The following is a 21,364-nucleotide window of genomic DNA, read 5'->3' on the forward strand; positions in this document are numbered from 1 at the left end:
AGTTTTGACAGCACGCTGGAGGTGCGTTTACAGCCATTTAAAAAGTGCCTCAAATCTACTGAGTCCCATTTAGCCCCAATATTGAAATGTTGTGCTACCACGGCTTCTTGAGCTTTGCATGCCATAAGCGTTTCTGAACCAGCAGCCAGCCACTGGTTTGTACAGGTGGTGATCATTCTCATGAAAAGTCACTCCCCAGCAACATAATTTCTCCTCTCACTCCTTGCCCCTGTCCAGGTAACACAGAGGACAAGAAATTGTGGAAGCAAAGATCTTCTGGGTACCTCTCACCATGTGGGAGGAGCCAAAAAATATATTTCAGCTGGAGCACTAGTTCCACGAAAGGACCATGAAACACAAAGGGGAGATGGTGGAAACAAGGATAGAATTCCAAGCTCTCTAACTTAAAATTTGCTCATGTGTGCTGCCTTTATGTTTTGGTAATGGCATTGGTGCCACCCTTGCATGAAAACCAGACAGATACATAGGCTGAGCTATGAAACAAGGTTACACGTTGACTTGTTGTGCATAGGAACTTTAATCCTGCAGAGAGACGCAAAATCATTACGACTTGCAGGGTAGGTTGGATTGGCTCATCCAGGTAAAATGTTTCCGTGGACTGTGTTGTAGTCAACTGTAGGCACCTTGAAAGTGTGAGGAAACTACTGGATGCTTATATGACAGTGACAATAAATAGCCGAAATATTAATACACTACCCCTGGAGTTCTTATTAAAACCAGATAAACAAGCATTTCAACAAACTGCCCATGGCCATCACCCACAGCCTGGGTGAGCTCTGATATGTGAGAAAAGGTTTGCAGTGCTATTGGACTGTAATGAGGTGGATTGAATGACAGTCCCCAAGGGGAGTGGAAAGAGTCAGCCGGTGGCATTAGGCAATTACATTTCACCACAAAGAACTTTGAATATGGTCCCTTTGAATATGGTCCCTGAAGTGATAGCAGTGACAATACTACCACAGTGCACACTGAGCTTGATGGCACCATCATTGGTAATGAAACATGCAGTTGAGAAAATAATTCTAATAGGTTTCCCACGCAGGAATTTAGGTGCTTCGTTTTAGCCCTTGCTTCTTTGCTTTTGCCCGTCAAGAATTATGGGTTAGGATATTATGCTGGAATATTGCAGTTCTCTGCTCCAAGATATCAATATCTGACAGGCAAAAGATTGTTGGATCATATGATATTATTTTATTTAAGGGAACCTGGGAAAATAATCCCATAGTTTTTGAAGGATATAGGTGATGTAGCCTCCCAGAGGTTCAATCCCGTTCAGATCGTGCCTCAGATGGACTGTCTATCTGGATTGATCTCTAAATTGAAGGCTCTGCAGCAGTTGGTAAAACTTCTGGAATTGACTTTCAAGCGATAAAATATGAGGGGGCTTTGACTTTACTATTTATAAATTTTTCATAGCAATTGTTTGAATGTCATCAATTACAACTTCTGTAGAGGATTAATCCCAGCAGGGCCAGCAGCTGTACCCTAGCCTTGGGGCAGAGTTCTATGCTAGGCTACTCTGCTATAGGGCAGGGGGTTAACGGTCATGAGTAAAGCTGATGAGCGTGGAAAAGAGCTGCAATCATTTGGTGCCTCCTCTTTTTTACATTAAGCTTTGGAGAAGGTTAAGAACAGCAGCACACATGAGTTGCCAACTTTTAGGGGCTGGAACAGCTCCTCAATTATGATTATACTTTATTCCTCATAACTTAAGCCAATTATTGACACATGGGACAATTGGTAGTCCCAGCTTCAGGGACCATAACCAGATTGAGATAACTCTGACTGCACCTTATAGAAACAACCTACTGAATGCCTCTCAATCAGGATTTTGTGCGAACCTCAGCAGAGACTGCACTGATTGCCGCCACAGATGACATCAGATCACTCCTTGACCATTAAGAAATGGCAGCCCTGATCCTCCTCAACCTATCCGAGGTGTTCAACATAGTCTCCAACGACACCCTCACCAAGAGGCTCTACAACATAGCTATACGGCAAGACTCCCTCAAGTGGATCGCCTCCTTCCGTACAGGACACACACAGATCATCAGAATACCTCCCTTCACCTCTGCACCCAAAAACATCATATGCGGTGTACCACAAGGATCATCCCTCAGCCCCACCCTGTTTAACAACTACATGACCCCCCCTTGCAGACGTCATCAGATCCTACGGACTCAACATAATCTCCAACCCAGATGACACTCAACTGATCCTCTCACTCATTGAGGAACCCACCAACACCAAAACCATCTTCTGCCATGCCATGACCAGCGTAGCTGAATGGATAAAAGACAACTGCTTCCAACTTAACTCTGAAAAAACAGAAGAATTGATCTTCAGGAGGAAAATCTCAACATGGGTCCACAGCTGGTGGCCTGCAGACCTCTAACCCACACCCACACAAATCGACCACCACGCAACCTCAGCATCATCCTTGACAGCAAACTGACTATTAAATGACAAGTCAACACAGTCACCTCCTCCTGCTTCCACACACTGCACATGCTCTGCAGAATATTCAGATGGATGCCTACCAGCAGCAGAAATCACTTAGGTCTTCATCACCAGCCTTCTTGACTAATGCAAGACCCTTTACGCTTGCATCTCCATCCAGCTCCTCGAAGACTCAAGACCATACAGAACGCTACAGCCAGATTCATCCTGGACCTCCCCAAACAAAGTCACATAGCCCTCCCACCTGAGAAACCTCCACTGGTACCCAATCCACCAAAGGTGCCAGTTCAAGATCCTCACGCACACCTGCAAAGCCCTACACTGACCTAGGACCTGCCTATCTCAACCATCGACAAAACTTTCACCAACCCCCTCGACACCTATGCTCCTCTTAACTCCTCACATCTGCCACAATTGCAGCTGCTCCTTCTCCTACATTAAAGCCAATACCTGGAACGACCTTCCCTTTCAGCTCTGTATGGGCCCCTTCCTGGCAAAATTGAGAAAGAGACTCAAGACCTGGCTCTTCAACTGAGACAGCATCCAGATACCCCTCATGGTAGCAGAGTTGCACTTTAGAAATGCTGATTGATTGATTGATTGATTGATTGATTGATTGATTGATTGATAGAGAGACTTACAGGGAAGTGCCAGATCTTACCAATTAATTACTAACCTCAGACAACCTAAGGCTTAGCTGGAAGCTGCCCGTCCCCTCAAAGTTTCTCAGTAAGGTGATAGCTGTGAATTTAAAGTTGGTCATGGGTTGTTTATCGGAACATAACAATAATAAAATGAAAGTCACCCTCTTTATGGCCTTTTGTAATGAAATTAGACTCTTCCTCCTAACACCTGTGAAATTGGTGCCCCTGTTGGTTTGACCATGAATATTCACTGGCTAATTGACTTTCACAAAGAACCATAAAGACAGAGCCCTGCAAACATATACTTGTGACCAGTCAATGGAAGAGCTATAAAATAGTCATAAATAAGAGACGGAATGAAGACATCACCCAGCTGTGGTCCTTACTACCTAATACCACCTGCACAAAAGATAGCAAGATGTTCTAGAAGGCTGTGTCCAGCATATGTTTCATAGATCAGGGTGGCATGATGGATAGTTGCCACATAAGTGGGGAGGAGTGGGTGGCACATTTTGTTGACATTTATACAGAATCTAATCCCATTTGTCCAGAGTTATTATCCCACTTCATCTGTCCATTTCTGTGCAGGAAGTTACAACAGCAATTCAGGTAAGCGCAGGGGTAAAAGCAGTAGGACCCAATGGCATTCCCATTGATGTCATCAAAACCGTTGTAAATCTGTGGGCTCCACTGTTGACAAATGTGTATAACAGCTTGAACTACTCTTTAATTCTCTGTATTGGGTCACCTCAGTCATATTGCCCTTGTTTAAGAAAGGGAATAGGGCAGAGCCTAAATGTTACCACCCTATTTCCCTGAACGACATCCCAGCTAAAAATCTTGGTAGAGTTCTATATAACAGAATATTAGAATGGGCAGACGAAAACAAAGTATCAAATACATGGCGATATGGTTTTCAAAGTGGTATAGGGATGGCTGAGCAATGCCTTAACTTAAGCTTGACCACTGGGATATATACTGTGGCCAAACAGTCAACATTGCTTAATGCCTTCATGGACCTGTCAATGGCTTTTGACTGTGTAAATCATGTAAACTGCTAATCAAACTAAAAATGGACCCATCAACAGTACATTTTGTTTATTTCTGTACATACAGGTACTAAGGCCTGAGTGAGGTTTGTGAATAAGGGGGAAGTTTTGGATTAATTTATCATTGGTTGGGGGTCCGCCAGCGGGTCTTATTAGCTAGCTCCACTTCTTGTTATTTTACATATAAATGATCTCGGAACCAAACTTATTAAGAGCACCCCCAATGTGGCTAATTACCCACACCCCTAAAGCCTTGCATTTTTTTAGTCCATCAATTTGTCAATTTCATGGCAAATATTAATGTATCAACCAATTTTTCAAAGTCATTTTAAATTATGTGTGGCCCAAAGCATACGAGATTACAATCTATTACTATAGGACCAAATATTTTTTTGTGCATCAGCACTTACTCCTACGTGGGGGTTACCTTCGGTTCATCTGGGTCATGGTCCACCTATATTGTACAAAATAGGGTTCAGTTTTCAAGGACAGTATAGTCATTACTCAGCTAGCTGTCACCAAAAAAAAGGAGGTCCCTTAAACCCCTGTTGCAAATAAACTCTGTCCAGTGTGCCCCTATTGCGACTTATGGGGTGGAAATATATAGTTTAGATGAGCATACAAACCTCCAGAGGGAGGAAATCACTTTTGTAGAAGAATACTATCAGCCCCTGCATTGACTTCTCATTTTCTTCAGCCCTCATGCGCAGCAGCATCTGTGACCATGCCACTCAAGTCCTGAACCCATCGTCAGATGCCCAGCTCCAAAGCCGGCCTACAAGCGCGTCTGCGTAGTGGGCACGCCGCTGGTGCACAAAAGGTAAGCCCGTCCACACTCGGTCCACGCTCAGCACCAACCACTCTCCAGGGCTGGATCCAGATGCAATACAACATCGCCCAAATTTCAGTACCCTAGGGACACTCTGTTAAACATAACTCACCAGGTAAGAGATGCTCTGGTCCATGCTATTACCCTAGATCGGCTCACAGTATGTCACGCTGCTCTCAATGTAAACTCACTTTTCACTACCTCCCAGTTTACTACACAAGGCTCTGCACCTCCGCCTCACCATCACATGGTGCAACAAGACCCTTGGACCCCGGTGTGCTCATAAATACCAGATCTCAGGAAAAGAATGATATTGCTTTTTGTGAATTTCTAGGAACCCATCAAATAGAACTGGCCTCCGTTACTGAAACATGGGCCAATGCCTCATCCGACCCGGGCTTGCTTCTGGCCATACCCAGAGGATTTAAAATCCATACAGTGGATAGAATAGGGGAATAGCCTTAATCCTCAGAACTGGCCTCAAATCCTGTTTCAAGCCCTCCCTGATGATATATATTGTGAGGCGCTGGCCTTCAATGTCGAACTAGATAGTCAGTATTCGTTTCATGGTTTACTGCTCTACCGCCCACCTAGAACCAAATCCTAATTTATTGATAATATCGGTCATCTCTTAGAACGCAAGGCCAAATTTCCCAATTTCTCTATCTTGGGAGATTTCAACTTTCACATGGAGAATGCTATTGACCATGATACTGAATCTCTCCTTGATCAAATGACCAGTGCAGGATTAAGCCAAATAGTAAATGGTCCAACACATAGCACAGGGCACTGTCTGGGTAGGATTTTTGGGGGATAATACCAACCTAAGATGGACCAGATCTCTTCCTCTGATATACTCTGATCATAATGCAATCTTATTACCACATAATTGTCTGCCAAGCACCCTGAGAAGTGAACCACCAGTAGTCCCTGGAACAAGAGAGAAGACAAGCAATTAAAAGCTCTACTCACTCAATCTTTGCTGGAGATGCCCTTCGATTTAGACCTAGCAGCAGCGAACTACCACTCCTGTCTTGCTTCTGTAACAATGCAACTAGCCCCTTCGAGAAACCATCGGCAAAACAGGTTCTCTCTTTCAGAAAGGTGGTTCAGCAATACACTTAGAGCTCAGAAATAAGCATGTTGAAGATTAGAAAGAAAATGGAGATTATATGATAATTGACATAATAAAACAGAATACAAAGCATCTATCCAACTATTTAAGAACCTAATCCAGAAATAAAATGCTTCATATGATACAGAAAAACATTAAACCTGCTAACGGCTGCTCCAAAGTATTATTTGCCACGGTAAAAAGTCTTTCCAAACTCTCAAAACCACAAAAACTCAGAACTAGTCAGAAATTCTTTAACTCATTAGCTGTATCATTCCAACATAAGGTAAATCGGGATTATGACACCTTTATGATTCTGGACAAGTGCTCAGCCCAGACACCTATCAAATAGGATAATTTACAATGTCCATTGCCTGCACATTCTGGCCCTGAATTGCCTATGCTCTCATCATTCACTACTTCCACCGTAGATCAGATACAAAAAAATTATTTTCCCATCAAGTCGGGATCCCCCTCTGACCAAAGCCCGCTGAGAACTGTTCCTTTGTCCCCAGGGTACATAGCCACTTTCCTTACGCCTATATTTAATACAATGTTCACTCTAGGGCTCTTCAATACTGAATGTAAAAAGGCCTCTACACTAACGCTAATAAAAAAGCCAAGTCTGGACGCCAATGACACCCTCGACTACAGACCAAGTTCAAGACTTCCTTTTCCCTCAAAGGTGATAGAGAAAGCCTTACCTTGGATCCGGGAAGGAGTGCTACCGATGACCGTCTCTTCAGGTTTAAAAACCAGGCCCTTATCAAGGAGGCACTGGTGGGACGCAATTCTATTAGTTTAGCGGTCACGTTGCTCCGCTGAGGACACCACCAGCATAAACGCATTGCGCACTTCACCGTACTCTGGGATACCAATGACAGTGGATCCCCGTTAGTCCTCTACTACTACATTCCCTGACGAAGTTCAATCTTTATTGAATGAAACGTGCTGGCTGGAGCTCATGTTGTTTGATGATTTTTGGAATAAAGGATTGCCTTACATAAAGGAATTGGTCAGTCTTGATTATTGGAAAGTACTTTCTGGGAGTGCACCGCTCCATGTCTTGTTCAGTTCTAAATCTGCTTTGCATTTTGCACCTAACAACGGCAGGTGCAGGAGTTGTATGTGCACACCTTCTTGAATTACTTCAAAACCACAATACCAGGAACTAAGCAGAGAGGTGCGGCTATCATGGTCCGCCATTGGTCCTTGCTCAGTGGTGATAGAGAAAGTCATTAACATGTAACTATTTACCTTTGTTACCAATAATGCTATCCTTGACTCACCCCAATATGGATTTCGAGCCCATCAAAGTACAGAGCTAGCTGTGATCACTGCCACTGAAGAGCTCAGACAAACCTTGGCTGGTGGGGGCAGTGCTGCCCTGATCCTTATAGTCCTATCAGCGGCTTTTGACAAGGTCAACCATGAGCTGATGATAGATCGTCTAGCCGCACTTGGGATCAGGGATAAAGCACTTTCCCTGCTAGGCTCCTTTCTATCAGAACGGTCCCAATCGGTGGCTCTTGGAGACAATTTCTCTCCCTCTTTCCCGCTTCCTTGTGGAGTACCTCAGGGATCCTCCTTGAGTCCATCTCTATTTGACCTTTATGTCACCCTTCTTGCTAAACTAATTAGGAGTTATGGCTTTGTGTTGGTGTATTATTGTGAAGACACACAGATAATTGTCTCAGTGAATAACCCATCAAATTCAACAGCAGTTCCTGAACATGACTGCTTGTGTCAGATAGGTAACTGGATGTTCGACAGTTGGCTAAAGTTTAATTCATCCAAAACCAAAGTACTTCTCTTCAGCAACAGCTCCTCAATCTGGGCAGATAGCTGGTAGCCCTCTCAACTTGGTGTGTTGCCAAACCCAACAAACAAAGCAATAAATGTCCATGTACTATTCTACACTAAATTGTCATTTGAAGCTCAAATTAACAATACTACATCCATCTGCTTCTTCAGCCTCAAAGTCTTAAGGAAAATACTTCCTTTTATTTCTTCTGATCTATAAAAACAGGAGTCACTGCACTTATCTCATCCAGACTGGACTACTGTAATGCTCTGTTCACCAGTACACAAAAGCAATTGACTAACAAGCTTCCACTGGCACAAAATGCAGCAGTACGACTGCTCTTGGAGATTGCAAGATTTGAATCCGCCTCAAAGGCCCCGATACAACTGCACTGGCTGCCAGTTGCAAAATGTATCCAGTTCAAAGCATTGTGCATAGCTTTTAAATCTCTGCACGGCATAGGGCCAGTGCAGATGTCACTAAATCTGAAGCCATATACCCCCATAAGACCCCTTAGATCAGCTGAAGGGGTGGCAGGAGTTTCACCACCACTACGACCAGGCTCTGGAACTCCATGCCAATAACTCTTAGAAAATAAACTAATAGTTAAAATTCAGAAAGGGCTTAAAAATCTGGCTTTTTTGGAGGTGATATTTGGGCAACCATAAACAAAGAATATAATTTCTGATTGCCTGGCTTGCGATAAGGGACTTACTATCGCTTGATTGGCGTATGTTAAAAATGTCTCTGGAAGGAATTGGCTTATTTGGCATGCTTTTAGATAGAGCTCTACGGGCAGCTGCTGGTAGAAAGGAAGTGCAGGTTCTATTATTACAACAAGCTACAATAGAGAGGTAATGGGTGGAAAACCAGAAACAAAGTGATACGAATTATCTGCACGTTAACCCAGGAGAGATTCCTACTGATTATCTGTGGAACACAAACAGGAGATAGGAACGCTTTCTATTGTTCAGCTTTAGGGCTGGCATAATGAAATACTTCCCATGTGGGTTCCAGCACAAGCTTGATTCTAGGACATTCCCATGTAATAATCTGTTTTAGCAAACTATAATGCATTTGCTTTTTTCCTGTGGCTATTATAAACGGTATACAAAAAAATATTGTCACGCTCATTATGAGACTTGGAAAGATATGATCTTGTATGCGGGCCTACTACTTATTACAAACTTTGACAGACAATGAAACTTGAAGTTGCATAGCAACGTTTCTCCAAGCTGCAGTTTGTGCCAGGAAGACAATGTTTTTGAATTAGTTTTATTGTTGATTTTTCTGTTTACTTGCTGAATCAGCTCACTTACGCAGCATGTGAGCCTCGCACAATTAAGAATGCTGTTGTTTTACCTGATTTTATACAATTCGCTGTTATTTATTATATGATTTAATATTCTATTGATGGGCTGTGAATTGTGGTGCTACTGCTCTTTTGCACAGATCTTGTATATCTTACAGTTTTAAACCCCATTGATGGTCTGACTACCTTCGGTGCTATTGCTCTTTTTGCACACATCTTGTATGCTTTTATGGCTATTTGGTAGCCAAATAAAGTTGATTTGGATTCTGATTGATGATGAACTGCGCAGATGTTGGTTTATAAACCCAGCTTTGTTAAACAGACAAATGCCACGTTGAATAGTTTGGAAAATTTGCAAGATTCAAGTCAAAGTCTTGTGCACTAGTTCTTCTAACCCACATCTTTTGTTTTAATGAACTCTGACTAGCTAATAACTGTGGTAAGTTATTTATGAATGAGGTGCATTTAAAAAATGTATTTTCTAAATATAGTATCAATCAAAAAGAGAGTAACCCTTCTGTGGCAAGGGAACAGGGTAAATAGTAGCAAACAAGTGAAGAGAGTTCCCTTGAGTTCCTATGCCTTGAATATTATGGAATTTAGAGATCTTGAGATATATCCCTTCTAAAGATCTAACTACAATTTAAATGACATACATACATTCTATTCTTTCAAACCTCAATGGAACCACAGAAAGGCACTTACAGTCTAAAGTCATATATACTACGTAGCCGATGTATTTTGTATTATGACAAAATTCTTTATTATTTATAAAAGCAATTCCGTATATCATAAACAATTTCAATAAAAACACACACATATATGTATTCCTTTAGCGAGTCTTTCATGTGTATATCAGCATACTGTTATTCGTTTTTGTACATTATTGTTGTTGAAACACTCTCAAGAAATACGAATTATTCTTTTAAAAAAAATATATATATTTTTGCATTTAATAGTACAATCAAATAAAATAAATCCAAGTCGACGCGTTTCGGTGGATCTTTGCTGTGCGCACCACCTTCCTCAGGACAATTTAAAAACAATTCTTATTAGCTGCCTTTAATCAATTCGATCATCAGCCACGGTGTCTATCCAGGTGCTGATTCCTGATAGTTGATTTGCTCTAATTGAACTGTGATGAATCTCAATTGAGCGTTATTTACTCTGTTGACTAGTAGTTTCAATCCGCGTTATAGACGTGTTTTTTTTCCTGCATATAGGCACCAGAGTTAAAATAATTTCTAGTTTGGTATCTCCTGATGATTAAAAGGTTATTTCATTTCCTTTCTCGTATGCTTTTGCCGGGGAGTTCTTCAATTGTCCCACTTCCAGCATATACCTGGTGCCTCCTCGTATGTGTCTTTCGCGGTTCGTATTTTCTAAATATATCTAGTTTTCATTAAATATTCATAAAGTATTCATTTATTAATTTTCTTGTGTATCAGGTTGAGTAGCCTTGGAAAAGAAGATAGTGCTTCATTTTTAAAACAGCATATGTCCCTTTAAGGAACAAGAACTGCATTTAATCTAAAATGTGTTCTGTTCATGAAATGCATCCACAGAGTATCCTAGTCACTTGTAGTCCACCACTCCGTCGTTCACAGCTAATCAAAGTTGGTCAGAAAAAAAACCTAATTAAAATTCTTTAGGCAGGTCTTTTTTGAGACACCCTGCCAATGGAAATTTTGCAATGTGACCTATATTTAGTTGGTTATGAGGCAAATTGCATCTGTTGCAGGCATTCTGTTTGGAATCAGAGCTATGTCTGGGATCACAGAGCATGAGTTTGTACGGATTGTGTCACCATACAACATCTGTACCTATGGGCCCAAATCCGACCAGCACATTGTGCCATACCTGCCCTCCTAACTTTCCCAGAGTAACTAGTATATTGGCACCCCAGTACACACCACTCTAGCCCCTCCCAGGGAGATGTGGTAACAGATCATCACTTTTTGTTCTCTCACTCATGCATGTCCACAAAAAACATTAAAGAGTCTTAGTAAAGTTTACAATATTTATTAATAATGTTGTGCTCTATCAAGATGCAATCGAGCTGCAATTAGAAAACATAAGCAACTGAGCAGTGTAATAAGCATTACTAATAAACAATACAAACAATGAAATGCACTATCATGGTGAAGGATATATCTGCCTAAGTGGACCCTCACCTTGTGAGCACAGTGATGTATCAGCGACCTGTGGGATTAGCACTACACCCATAATTGCCATTTGCCGTTAGCTGGTCTGCATGTCAGATTGATTAGCACTAGTGTGCTTGTCCCAGGACATTTCCATTTCAAGAAATTCCCTGCTCTGTTTTCAAAACACCAAGGGGCAGATTTATGTTAACTGGCGCATCCCCAGGGATGTGCCAGTTAATGTGCGCCACAGCTCCGCCACCCATGGTGCGCCGCATTTATAATGCGGCGCACCATGGGGCAAAAACGGCACAGATGCGTGACGCATCTGTGCCGTAAAGGTGGCGCATTGCTGGAGTTGCGTCGCACGCCGACGCAGCTCCAGCAAGGCTCGGGGGTGCCCCATCTTCACAATGCTGCGTTAAGACCTACGCCTGCTTCAAGCAGGCGCAGGGTTTTGACGCAGCATTGGCCTGAAAGTGACTGAGTGAAATGTTATAGATTTCACTCAGGAACGCCCCCCCCTGCGCAGGAACGCCTCCTTATGGCGCAGGGCTTTACAACGTGACACATCTCCTAGATGCGTCATGTTGTAAATAGGGCGCATTGTTTGCGCCGCCGTTGCGTCAAATAAAGTGACGCAATTGCGGCACAAAGAGGCGCAAGGGCCTCATAAATCTGCCCCCAAGTCTTGGCTTATACGATATGGATTTCAGCTGAGTCTCTTTGTTATGTCTAAATTTTAGAATGTGTTAGTGACCGACTACAGCGACAAACATATCATGATGTTGTTCAACCTCATACGAAGTGTCGAAACTGATTCCCAGTAAGACGTACTCAATAAGAAAGACATGTGCAGCCTATTTCCAGAATAATATTATGGCAAAAATGTGCTATGTGTAACATTTGCAAAGCGAAGCAGCCCACAATATGTGCTGTTAAGTTAACATAGGGGAGAGCTACAATGGGCCCTAAAGGGAGCTCATACCACAACCATGCTCAGAAATCAGTTAGGGTGTAGTTTGTACATTCCAGTTTATGAACAGAGAACAGTACATTCTTCAGGCCTGTCAAGAGGGAAAAGAAATAAAATGGTACTATTTTTGTCTTTTACTCATTTCTTATTCTAGGGAACTGATGTAATTGCCCTTCTTTGCTCTGTGCTACGAGATCCGAAGGCCTTTAAGGACCCAGAGCATTTCCATCCCGAACACTTCCTGGATGAAAATGGTGGTTTTAAGAAGAACGACTCATTTATGCCATTCTCTGCAGGTAACATTCAGTTTCCTGCCCATGAACAAGAAACATTGTGATCACTGTGGTACTGGAAGGGCTTAATTAAGACATTGGCTAAATTCACACATTTTTCATAAAACTCTGTGCAGCAACCACAGTAACTTTGTTGTGGTGAAAGGGACACAGTAGAACAGCATCAAAACTACTACAGCTATGGCGCGGTTTCTCTCTGCCCCAGCACAAGCACACTTTAGGCTACCTAGACAGTTGAGGCCCGTGGAGGGAGTTCAGTGGGGCGGAAAGACAGGGCGGAGAGGGCCATGGTGGGGGGTAGTAAACACCGGAATATGGATGATTACAGGTAAGTAAACAATTAAATGAATAAAACGAATTTCGTAGCGCGCGCTGCATCACATTTTGCAATGCAGAGCGCTCAACGAAATTCATTTCATTCATTTAATTGTTTACTTACCTGCAATCAACCATATTCTGGTGTTTACTACCCCCCACCCAGCCCCTCCCCTCCCCTGCCCTGCCTTTCCGCTCCACGGAATTCCCTCCACCGGCTGCAACTGTACCTAGAGACACGCACACACCCTTGCACCATAGTGCAAGGTGAGTGTGTGATTTGAAACATAGGTTTTGCACTGAAAGGGTACACTTACAGTAGAAAATATTATGCTGAAACATAGTTTATAACGTTTCCACATTTGTATGTTAGCCATACAGTAGAACACTCGGGCGAAGTTGGAAAATATTAGAGAAAAGAAAACTTTTCTCCAATGACACACCTGCCTTGAGGAGATGTAAATGTTTCCAGCAAACCACGGTCTACCTTTTTTAGCAGCTTGAGCTTTTCATCAGAAACCATGATTTATTACATGGGAATGCCCATGTACCACCCATAGTATAAAACCTTGATGCAAAGTAGCACAAAGTAGTGCATAGCATTATTTTGTGTTAATTTAGGGACACTTATAAGCACAAAAAAGTTAATCAGATTCAACTCCGGTTTGCACCATGTTTGTGACACAAACCCAGCACAAAGTTTTAGTAAACATAAGCTAATGATTTCTGACTCAGTTTTGAACTGCCTGTTGCCTTAGAAAGTTGAAGGGTTGGAACAGTGGCCGGCATCCAAGGTAGACACTGGTGAATGTTACTTGGCACTGTAACTTGATGGGTCTGTGCTGCATATGGTAGGAAATATAGCAGCATTTTGTAAGGTCACACAATATTGTGTAACAAAAACAAAGGAAAATAATAATACTCAAAAGGAAAATAGGGCACAATGCAGCAAAACAATCACGATAAAATGAAAAATAACAACTACAGTAAAACACACAATGTAATTCTATTGTGCAACACAAAAAAACAACAACACAAAATACACAACACTTCACCACCACAACAAAATGCAACACAATATCTATTTATGAATTATTCTGTCAGACATTACCACCTCCAAAAATAAGTTTTCACAATTCTATGATAAAGATTTTTAGCAGCAAGATCTTCCTTTCTTAACACCAAGTACATGTAACAGCACCAGCCTAATATGGTTTGTGATTCTGAAACTTGAGTGCAATGAGTAAACTATTATTAATTGAAAGGGAGAGAGGGAGAGGGAGAGCAGGAATGGAATTTGGGACATTCATTATTAAACATGTCAGTCTGGCAACATGTTTTGATGGTATATAGTTTCCTTTGATGCCAACTCAAACCATATATATCCTCACAGGAGAGGCCTTTGGTCATGTGTCTCTGCCCCTCCCTTGACACTCATTGTGCCCATGGCTGAACAGGTCATAGGCAACATTTGCTAAATAGCTCCCATAGGAGTAAAGTGAAATACTTTTGAGGTCAACGAACTAACAGCCTGATTCATCAAGGTACCGTTTTGCGAGTCTCTAATAGATATTCATAAGGAATCGCTATTAGAGACTCGCAAAACGGTATTCATGTAGGAATTGCTAAATAAATAGCGATTCCTACACATTCCTTATTTGCGAGTAGCAAATTGCTACTCACAAATAAGGAATAACTCCCCATTCATTCCTATGGGCCAAAAGGCCCATAGGAATGAATGGGGAGTATTCCTTATTTGCGAGTAGCAATTTGCTACTCGCAAATAAGATAGCGATTTAAAGGGTGCCAGGGGTGTCCAAAGGACACCCTGTAGCACCCCTTAAATGCAAATTGGAACAGGTGTTGCGCACACACATGTCCAAAGGACATGTGTGTGTGCAACATGCAACTTAGAAAAATGCTTTTAAAAGCATTTTTCTAAGTTTTTGCTATTTACCGAGAAATCTCACCTCTCGGTAAATAGCGGCCCGAAATTGCGAATTAGCAATTTAAAATTGGTTGATGAATTGCATTTAAGGAATCTCTAATAGAGATTCCTTAAATGCAATTCCTCGCACAATAGCGAATTCTGTAATAGCGATTATTGCATTTGGGATGATGAATCCCAGATGCAATAATTGCGCTCGCAAAGGGCCAGATTCTCAGAATCTGGCCCTTTGCGAGCCGATTTTCGTTTCATGAATCAGGCTGCTAGTGATCCTCTGCACATTCAGACATGAAAGCAAACCTGAAACAGCAACACACATTTTTTGATAGTATATAGTTTCCTTTGATGCCAACTCAAACCATATATATCCTCACAGGAGAGGCCTTTGGTCATGTGTCTCTGCTCCTCCCTTGACACTCATTGTGCCCATGGCTGAACAGGTCATAGGCAACATTTGCTAAATAGCTCCCATAGGAGTAAAGTGAAATACTTTTGAGGTCAACAAACTAAGTGATCCTCTGCACATTCAGACATGAAAGCAAACCTGAAACAGCAACACACATTTTTCTTACAAGCCAGTATGTGATTGGCATATGTGAAAAGATAAAGCTCTTCACCACTGAGCTAGCCCTTAAGCTGTTCTGAACTGACTGTAAAACGTAAGGCCTTTCAGACAATACTTTGGGCGAGTTCTGCAGTAGACTTAATGATTTATGTTCCATAGAAAAGTTATTGATGCAGATATAGGGCTCATTTAACTGTCAATATCTTAACTTAAAATGGCAATATTTAAACAGCAACTAAAGCATGCAATCCTTAATGTTAATGACAAAATACCACGAACAGAAATACTAGCACTAAGGATCTCATTTAGAGATGCTAATCCCATTTATGCTCATACCACCATTCTAGTGTATGTTTTATCATGATGTCCACACAAAATAAGCTCCCTGAACATTTTGTAATTTACAGCGAACTGTGATGTACCCCTCCCAATGCTTCTCAGTAGAAATTTTGGGCATACAAAAATGTAATGGATTGTCCTCACACACCACCAGGTGTCATGCTTCATCATAGGATAATCCTCGCTCTCCAAAACCTCTGTTTGATGGAGAGCGGGCCTACACCTGGAGTAAGGGAGACACTTCTAACTAAGAATGGATCCGTGATATAGGTGTGTTAAAAACCAATGTGGCATCCTAAAACGCTTTACTAGCTAGACATGGCACCTGGTGATTAAAATCAATTGTGGAGATAGGGGAATTAGTAACCCATCACCACTATTATCGTCAACATGTTTCTGCCTTACGGCTCAATTGAGTCAGCTGCTTTCATCAGGACGGGCAGACGGAATCCTACTGAGGCAATATGTTTTGCCTCCAAACCAGAGAGACCTGTGTCTACCTCTTAACTGATCTCGCTTTCCAAAATCAAACAATGGTACCCACCCTTTTTACCAACCTCTGTGATGAACTGGTACACATGAGAACACAAGACTTGTCGCTGACAACATTACACTTGTCCTTGTTACAGAATTCAATGGACATTACATAGAGTATGGCGAATGTACATCAAAGGTACTACCCCCATCCGGTACTCGGTTTTGCAGACTGACTGCTCCGCATTTTGAGCGGTTCGGTATGGTGAGTCCCTTTCTGATAACTGAAACAAAAATTCCCATGAGCACTCAACAGGAAGAGCCCTTGAGTTACATGACATATCCACACAGTGACCGCCCCTCATGAAGGCAGCACCGGCTTCGAGAACGACTGCTCCTCCCCACGCAGGTGCCATCAATAACCTGCTGATTGCTAGTTTCTGTCAGCATAAAAACGCTCACCTTGCTCCACTCCACACACATCAGGGAGAAGGAGCAGATCCATCTGGGCTTGCTGTAAGGGACGCACCTTGACAAAGTGAGAGGTTGACTGATCAGAGGAATGGAATACCCTGCATATGTATGAATGTTGTTGAATGTGTATGCTGCAGACTAAAAACTTTGCCCCTCCTTTTCATCCCACTTTAGAGTTTTACTACCTGGGTCTCTTTGCCCTTCTTTCATGGGGCGTAGGAGACCCACCATTGGGGTAAGATTGTGATCTGGTCCCACAACTGTAATAATGACATGATTTTACCTCACGTATGAAGTGCCATGAAAATACGAAGCATGCACGCTGTTCATACCTTTAAGTATACAATTGTTGTGATCTATTTCCCTACATGTAGAAAATGGAATGGTAAGGATATTCTGGTCTATCCACAGGTTCTGTAAAGCGAGGATTATCCTATGATGAAGCATGACACCTGGTGGTGTGTGAGGGCAATCCGTTACATTTTTTTGTATGCCCAACACTTCTATTGAGAAGCGTTGGGAGTGGTACATCACAGGTCGCTGTAAATTACAAAATTCTCGGAGAGCTTATTTTGTGTGGATATGTTGTGTTAGGAGACAAACTCACCCGTGAGACCCCAGAGCCTTTATTTCCCTACCCGGGTACCTTCCAGGTTGGTGTTTTAATAAATATTTTATCATGATACCATGATATTACTATAGATGTTGCTTTAAATGAAATGGAGAATGACATGCAGAAAGAATGTTCCCACGTGGATTTCGATATTTAATTTGCCAGCAAAAAGCTGGTGTTAATAGGCAGGCATTTCTCTTGTTGTGAGATGGTATAATCAAATTGCCTGAAAAAGGCACAGAAATCCTCTTACTGCAGATAGTACATTATTTTTTACTCTTCTGTCTACCTTAAAAATAGGACATAGAGTTTATTTAGTCCAGTTTATTATATTTCAATTGTGCTAAATAATGTTGTTGCACTATTCAATCCTGACACACCAATCACATAGTATATAGGTTATTGGTTAACTAACATCAGTAACATGATCACAATTGCATAACATTCACAAAATATTCCACTTAATAACTCTGGAAGTTACACTAGACAGCTCTTAATACCCCCTAAAATTCAAAAATTGTTGTTTTCTTTCTGTTGTTTAAACGTATGCCTGATATACAGAAAGAAAGCAGTAAGTAAAGGGAATATGTCATAAGCAAATGTGGGAGTGAGCGATTCAAAACATTCATCTCAAGACAAGTGCATTTCGCTTTAAAAGTTATTTTCTTGGGTCAAGATGTCAATGTTTGAGGGCACTCATTACGAGCGGGCCTCCATATATTTGTTATACAACAGCGCAATTTGGTGTAAACCACAAACATTTTGCTAAAGGGTATCATCCATAATTTCTGTTTTCTCAACACTTTTTCTGAATACATAATTTTCGCTGTGACACCTGTTTTAAACAGAAAATATCTTACTGGAATTGTGAAAATGGATGCATTCCACGTTCTTCTCTTAATGTAACTGACTCTCATTTGAAGGGCTCAACTCTTAATTCACTTATGAATCCCATATATTTCAAATAAAAAGGGTTTGGCAATAAACACATTTGAATTAAAAAGGTAGGGTAACACAAAACTAAGAGAAAATTGATGAAAAGGAGCTAATTAGATCAAAAAAAGTCGATTTAAAAAAAGTTGTGAATGAAATATTACAGCTAAGGTAATTAATGGGGTTGGGGAGATATTTGGAGTTTGGTGCAAGTAATGTTTAGAAGTTACGTTTAGTGGGTAGACTAATGTATGGCATGAGGGATAATATAAGATAAGTGGTGTGGACAAGGTAAGGGGTTGGGTTAGGGATAAAATAAGGGTTAGGGTTACAAATGGGGTACAGGTTTATAAATGCCATCATTTAGTGTAAGGGGAGGCCTCAGGAGGAACATACTGACTTCTTTAGACCCAAGGTACCTAGTAGTGTACCAGCCCAGTAGGAGGGAGAGTTGATCACAGATAGTGGTAGGTGTAGCTTGGGAGTAGGGGACTGTCCATTCCCTAAACATACCCCTGACTGGGGCACAAGCACCCTCCAATGGTAGAGGGCCTGTGCAATCTTGGATTTCCCTTAGAATAGTATACTCTGGAATAGTTTGCCATAATGCAAACTGGATGTGCTGTAATTGTGGGTAGGGTTGCCCCTAGAACTTTACTTTTATTGGTTAGTACATGTCCAGAAATCACCCCACCCAGTGGCTTGTGAAATATACAAAGGTGGAACCCTATACACTGCTCCTTATAACACTTTCTTGACCTGTGGAAAAACAGAAGAAGGACTGCACCTTGGGTTTTAGACCTGTGAAGAGACCTGAAGAGCTGCCTGTGGTATCTTCCACTTGTAGGGGGAAAGCTTCTCCAAGCCACGATACCTCTTTCCCCACGATCGCTTTGGAACGCGCCAAGGTGACATCACTTAGAATGTCACGGCTAGCGGCATTCTAAGGCGAACGCCCTGGAAGTTGTCGGTTGGCGCTGGTAGCGAGTCAGCTGTGGCTGGGGTCTGTCATTTACTGCTTGTGAATTATCTTAATAAAGCTGTTGGGTAACCACGACTTCTGGGTCCACTTCTACACTGGCGACGAGGACCAACGGGAGACAGCTTTGAGTAAGCAGTTTTGACCCCAACACGCTAAGAATTTTCAACTGAGGTTGGAGTATTGGTAGAAGAACTCATTAGCACTTTGTAATACTCACCAAGGAAAACTATTGATGAAACCTACTGGGAGAAGACAGGCAGGTGTTGGTGCCATAAACCATCGCTGTTGGACTTGGGAGGTCCAGACTCCCTCCCGCTGGGTCCGTTGAGCTGCAGACAGGCGCGGAGTTTGGGGCCGACATCCGGGCCTGTGACCGCGGCTGTGAAGCGGTTCAGGACCTGGACAAGAGACGGCCAGTTCACGCATGTCCCGGTGAGTGCGTCGGAGGGCTCCCGAGGGTATGCTCTCCCCTAGCGCTGTATGAAAGCTGAGCGGACAGCGGCGCTCCAACTCGTGAGGAAGTCTACTACCCAGCGCAGTGAGTGGCAGCGGAATTTGAAAAGCAGACGGCGAAAATACATCTGGTGAGGCAGTCGCGCCGCAGCGAGGGGTGAGGCAGAGTCGCATGCTGGCGTGAGTGAAGAGCAGTCAGTGGGGGCCGTCATCGGACGTCGTCCGGATCTGCAAGAGACTGTGTGGGCTCTGTGGGAACACCTCCAGTTGGTCTCGGAAGGGCAGGGTGCCTGACAAGAGCCTGTGAGTAATTCCGCTCAAGAAGTAGGCGATTAGAGCAGTGATGGTGCGGTTTTGAGGCAGTGTGTGGCGAATTAGGAACATACACCGCACATCAATAAAGGTGGCCCGAGGAGGCTGTTGATGTGACTTCACTGACTTCTAGCAGTCCCTGTCATCTGAGGGAAAGAGAAACTGTAGTGAAAGAGCAGAAACACGGGTTCATTGAGAGGAAGACCCTGTCAGGCAAATACTACAGTGAGAGTCAGCGCCATCTAATGGGCTCCAGGGGGAAGTTATATATCTTTGCCACCATGTATGAAGAACTGTTTTTCTGAGAAGGAGGGATCAGAACCACATCTGAGTGTCTGGGGTTCCCCAGTTGGTGAAGTTTTTTTTTTAGTACTACCTTTGTGCTTCAGTACAATGCAAAATGTTACGCCCACTCCTTTCTTCTTACCAAGTCCAGGAGAACCCGCTATTAAGTGGAACAAATGGAAGATTGTCTTACAGAACTATGCAGTGGTGTGTGGACCTAATTTGGGCTTAGAAAGGAAAGTAGCATTGTTGTCGTACTATATGGGGGCGAGGGAGAGGAAGTGTTGGAACACCTTCCAGATCTAAGTGCGCATGAAGCAAGGGGGTTGAATGAATTTGAAATTAGTCTTAAGAAACTAGATCTACATTACCTTCCTAAAACTAGCACAATTATGCAACTGTACCATTTTGGTAAAAGAGGGCAAAAGGATGGGGAATCTGTTGAAGATTTCGTCTCAGACCTACACAAACTGGCAGCCACGTGCAAGTTTGGGGGAGCATGTGAGGAAAGGATCAGAGACCAGTGTGTGTTGACTTGCAGGTCTGAGCGAGTGCGAGAGGAATTGTGGCTAAAAGAAGACCCACCACTAAGGGAGGTGCTTATTGTGGCCAAGCAAGTGGAACACATGATTCAGTGTGTAAGTGAAATCAAACAAGACAGGGAAAGCAAGGTCAGTGAAAGTAAGGTTAGGTGAGTGAGGTGGTGGCAGAAGGCGACTGTGTGTTGGCAGTTAAGGAACAGAAGAGTGAGCAGAAGGATCAAAAGGAGAGTGAAGGGGGATTCTTCTTCAAGGCAACTGCTATAGGTGTGGCAAACAAGGACATATGGCAAGTGATAAAGATTGTCCCGCTTTGAAATACACATGTAGTAAGTGCGGCAAGATGGGTCATTTCAGACAGTACTGCAGGAGTGGACAGGTATACAAGAAATAGGGAAAGGACAACACTGCAAGAGTCTGCGATGAAATCGTTTTGCATGTACAGAGCGGACAGGTCAGCAATCCCAAAGACACGATAAAGGTAGA

The 21,364-nt window shown here is 42.5% G+C and overlaps 1 protein-coding gene across 1 annotated transcript in view; it reads left to right on the forward strand.

Moving 5' to 3' along the window:
• Positions 1-21,364, forward strand: part of LOC144781942 (cytochrome P450 2G1-like) — a 410,077-nt gene that overhangs the window by 379,621 nt on the left and 9,092 nt on the right. Inside the window, exon 8 of the mRNA XM_078661035.1 lies at positions 12,508-12,649. Coding sequence (XP_078517161.1) covers positions 12,508-12,649 — 142 coding nt within the window. The remainder of the gene's footprint in view (positions 1-12,507; positions 12,650-21,364) is intronic.

Source organism: Lissotriton helveticus, chromosome 9 (genome assembly GCF_964261635.1).
Source record: "Lissotriton helveticus chromosome 9, aLisHel1.1, whole genome shotgun sequence".
Taxonomy (NCBI): Eukaryota; Metazoa; Chordata; class Amphibia; order Caudata; family Salamandridae; genus Lissotriton; species Lissotriton helveticus.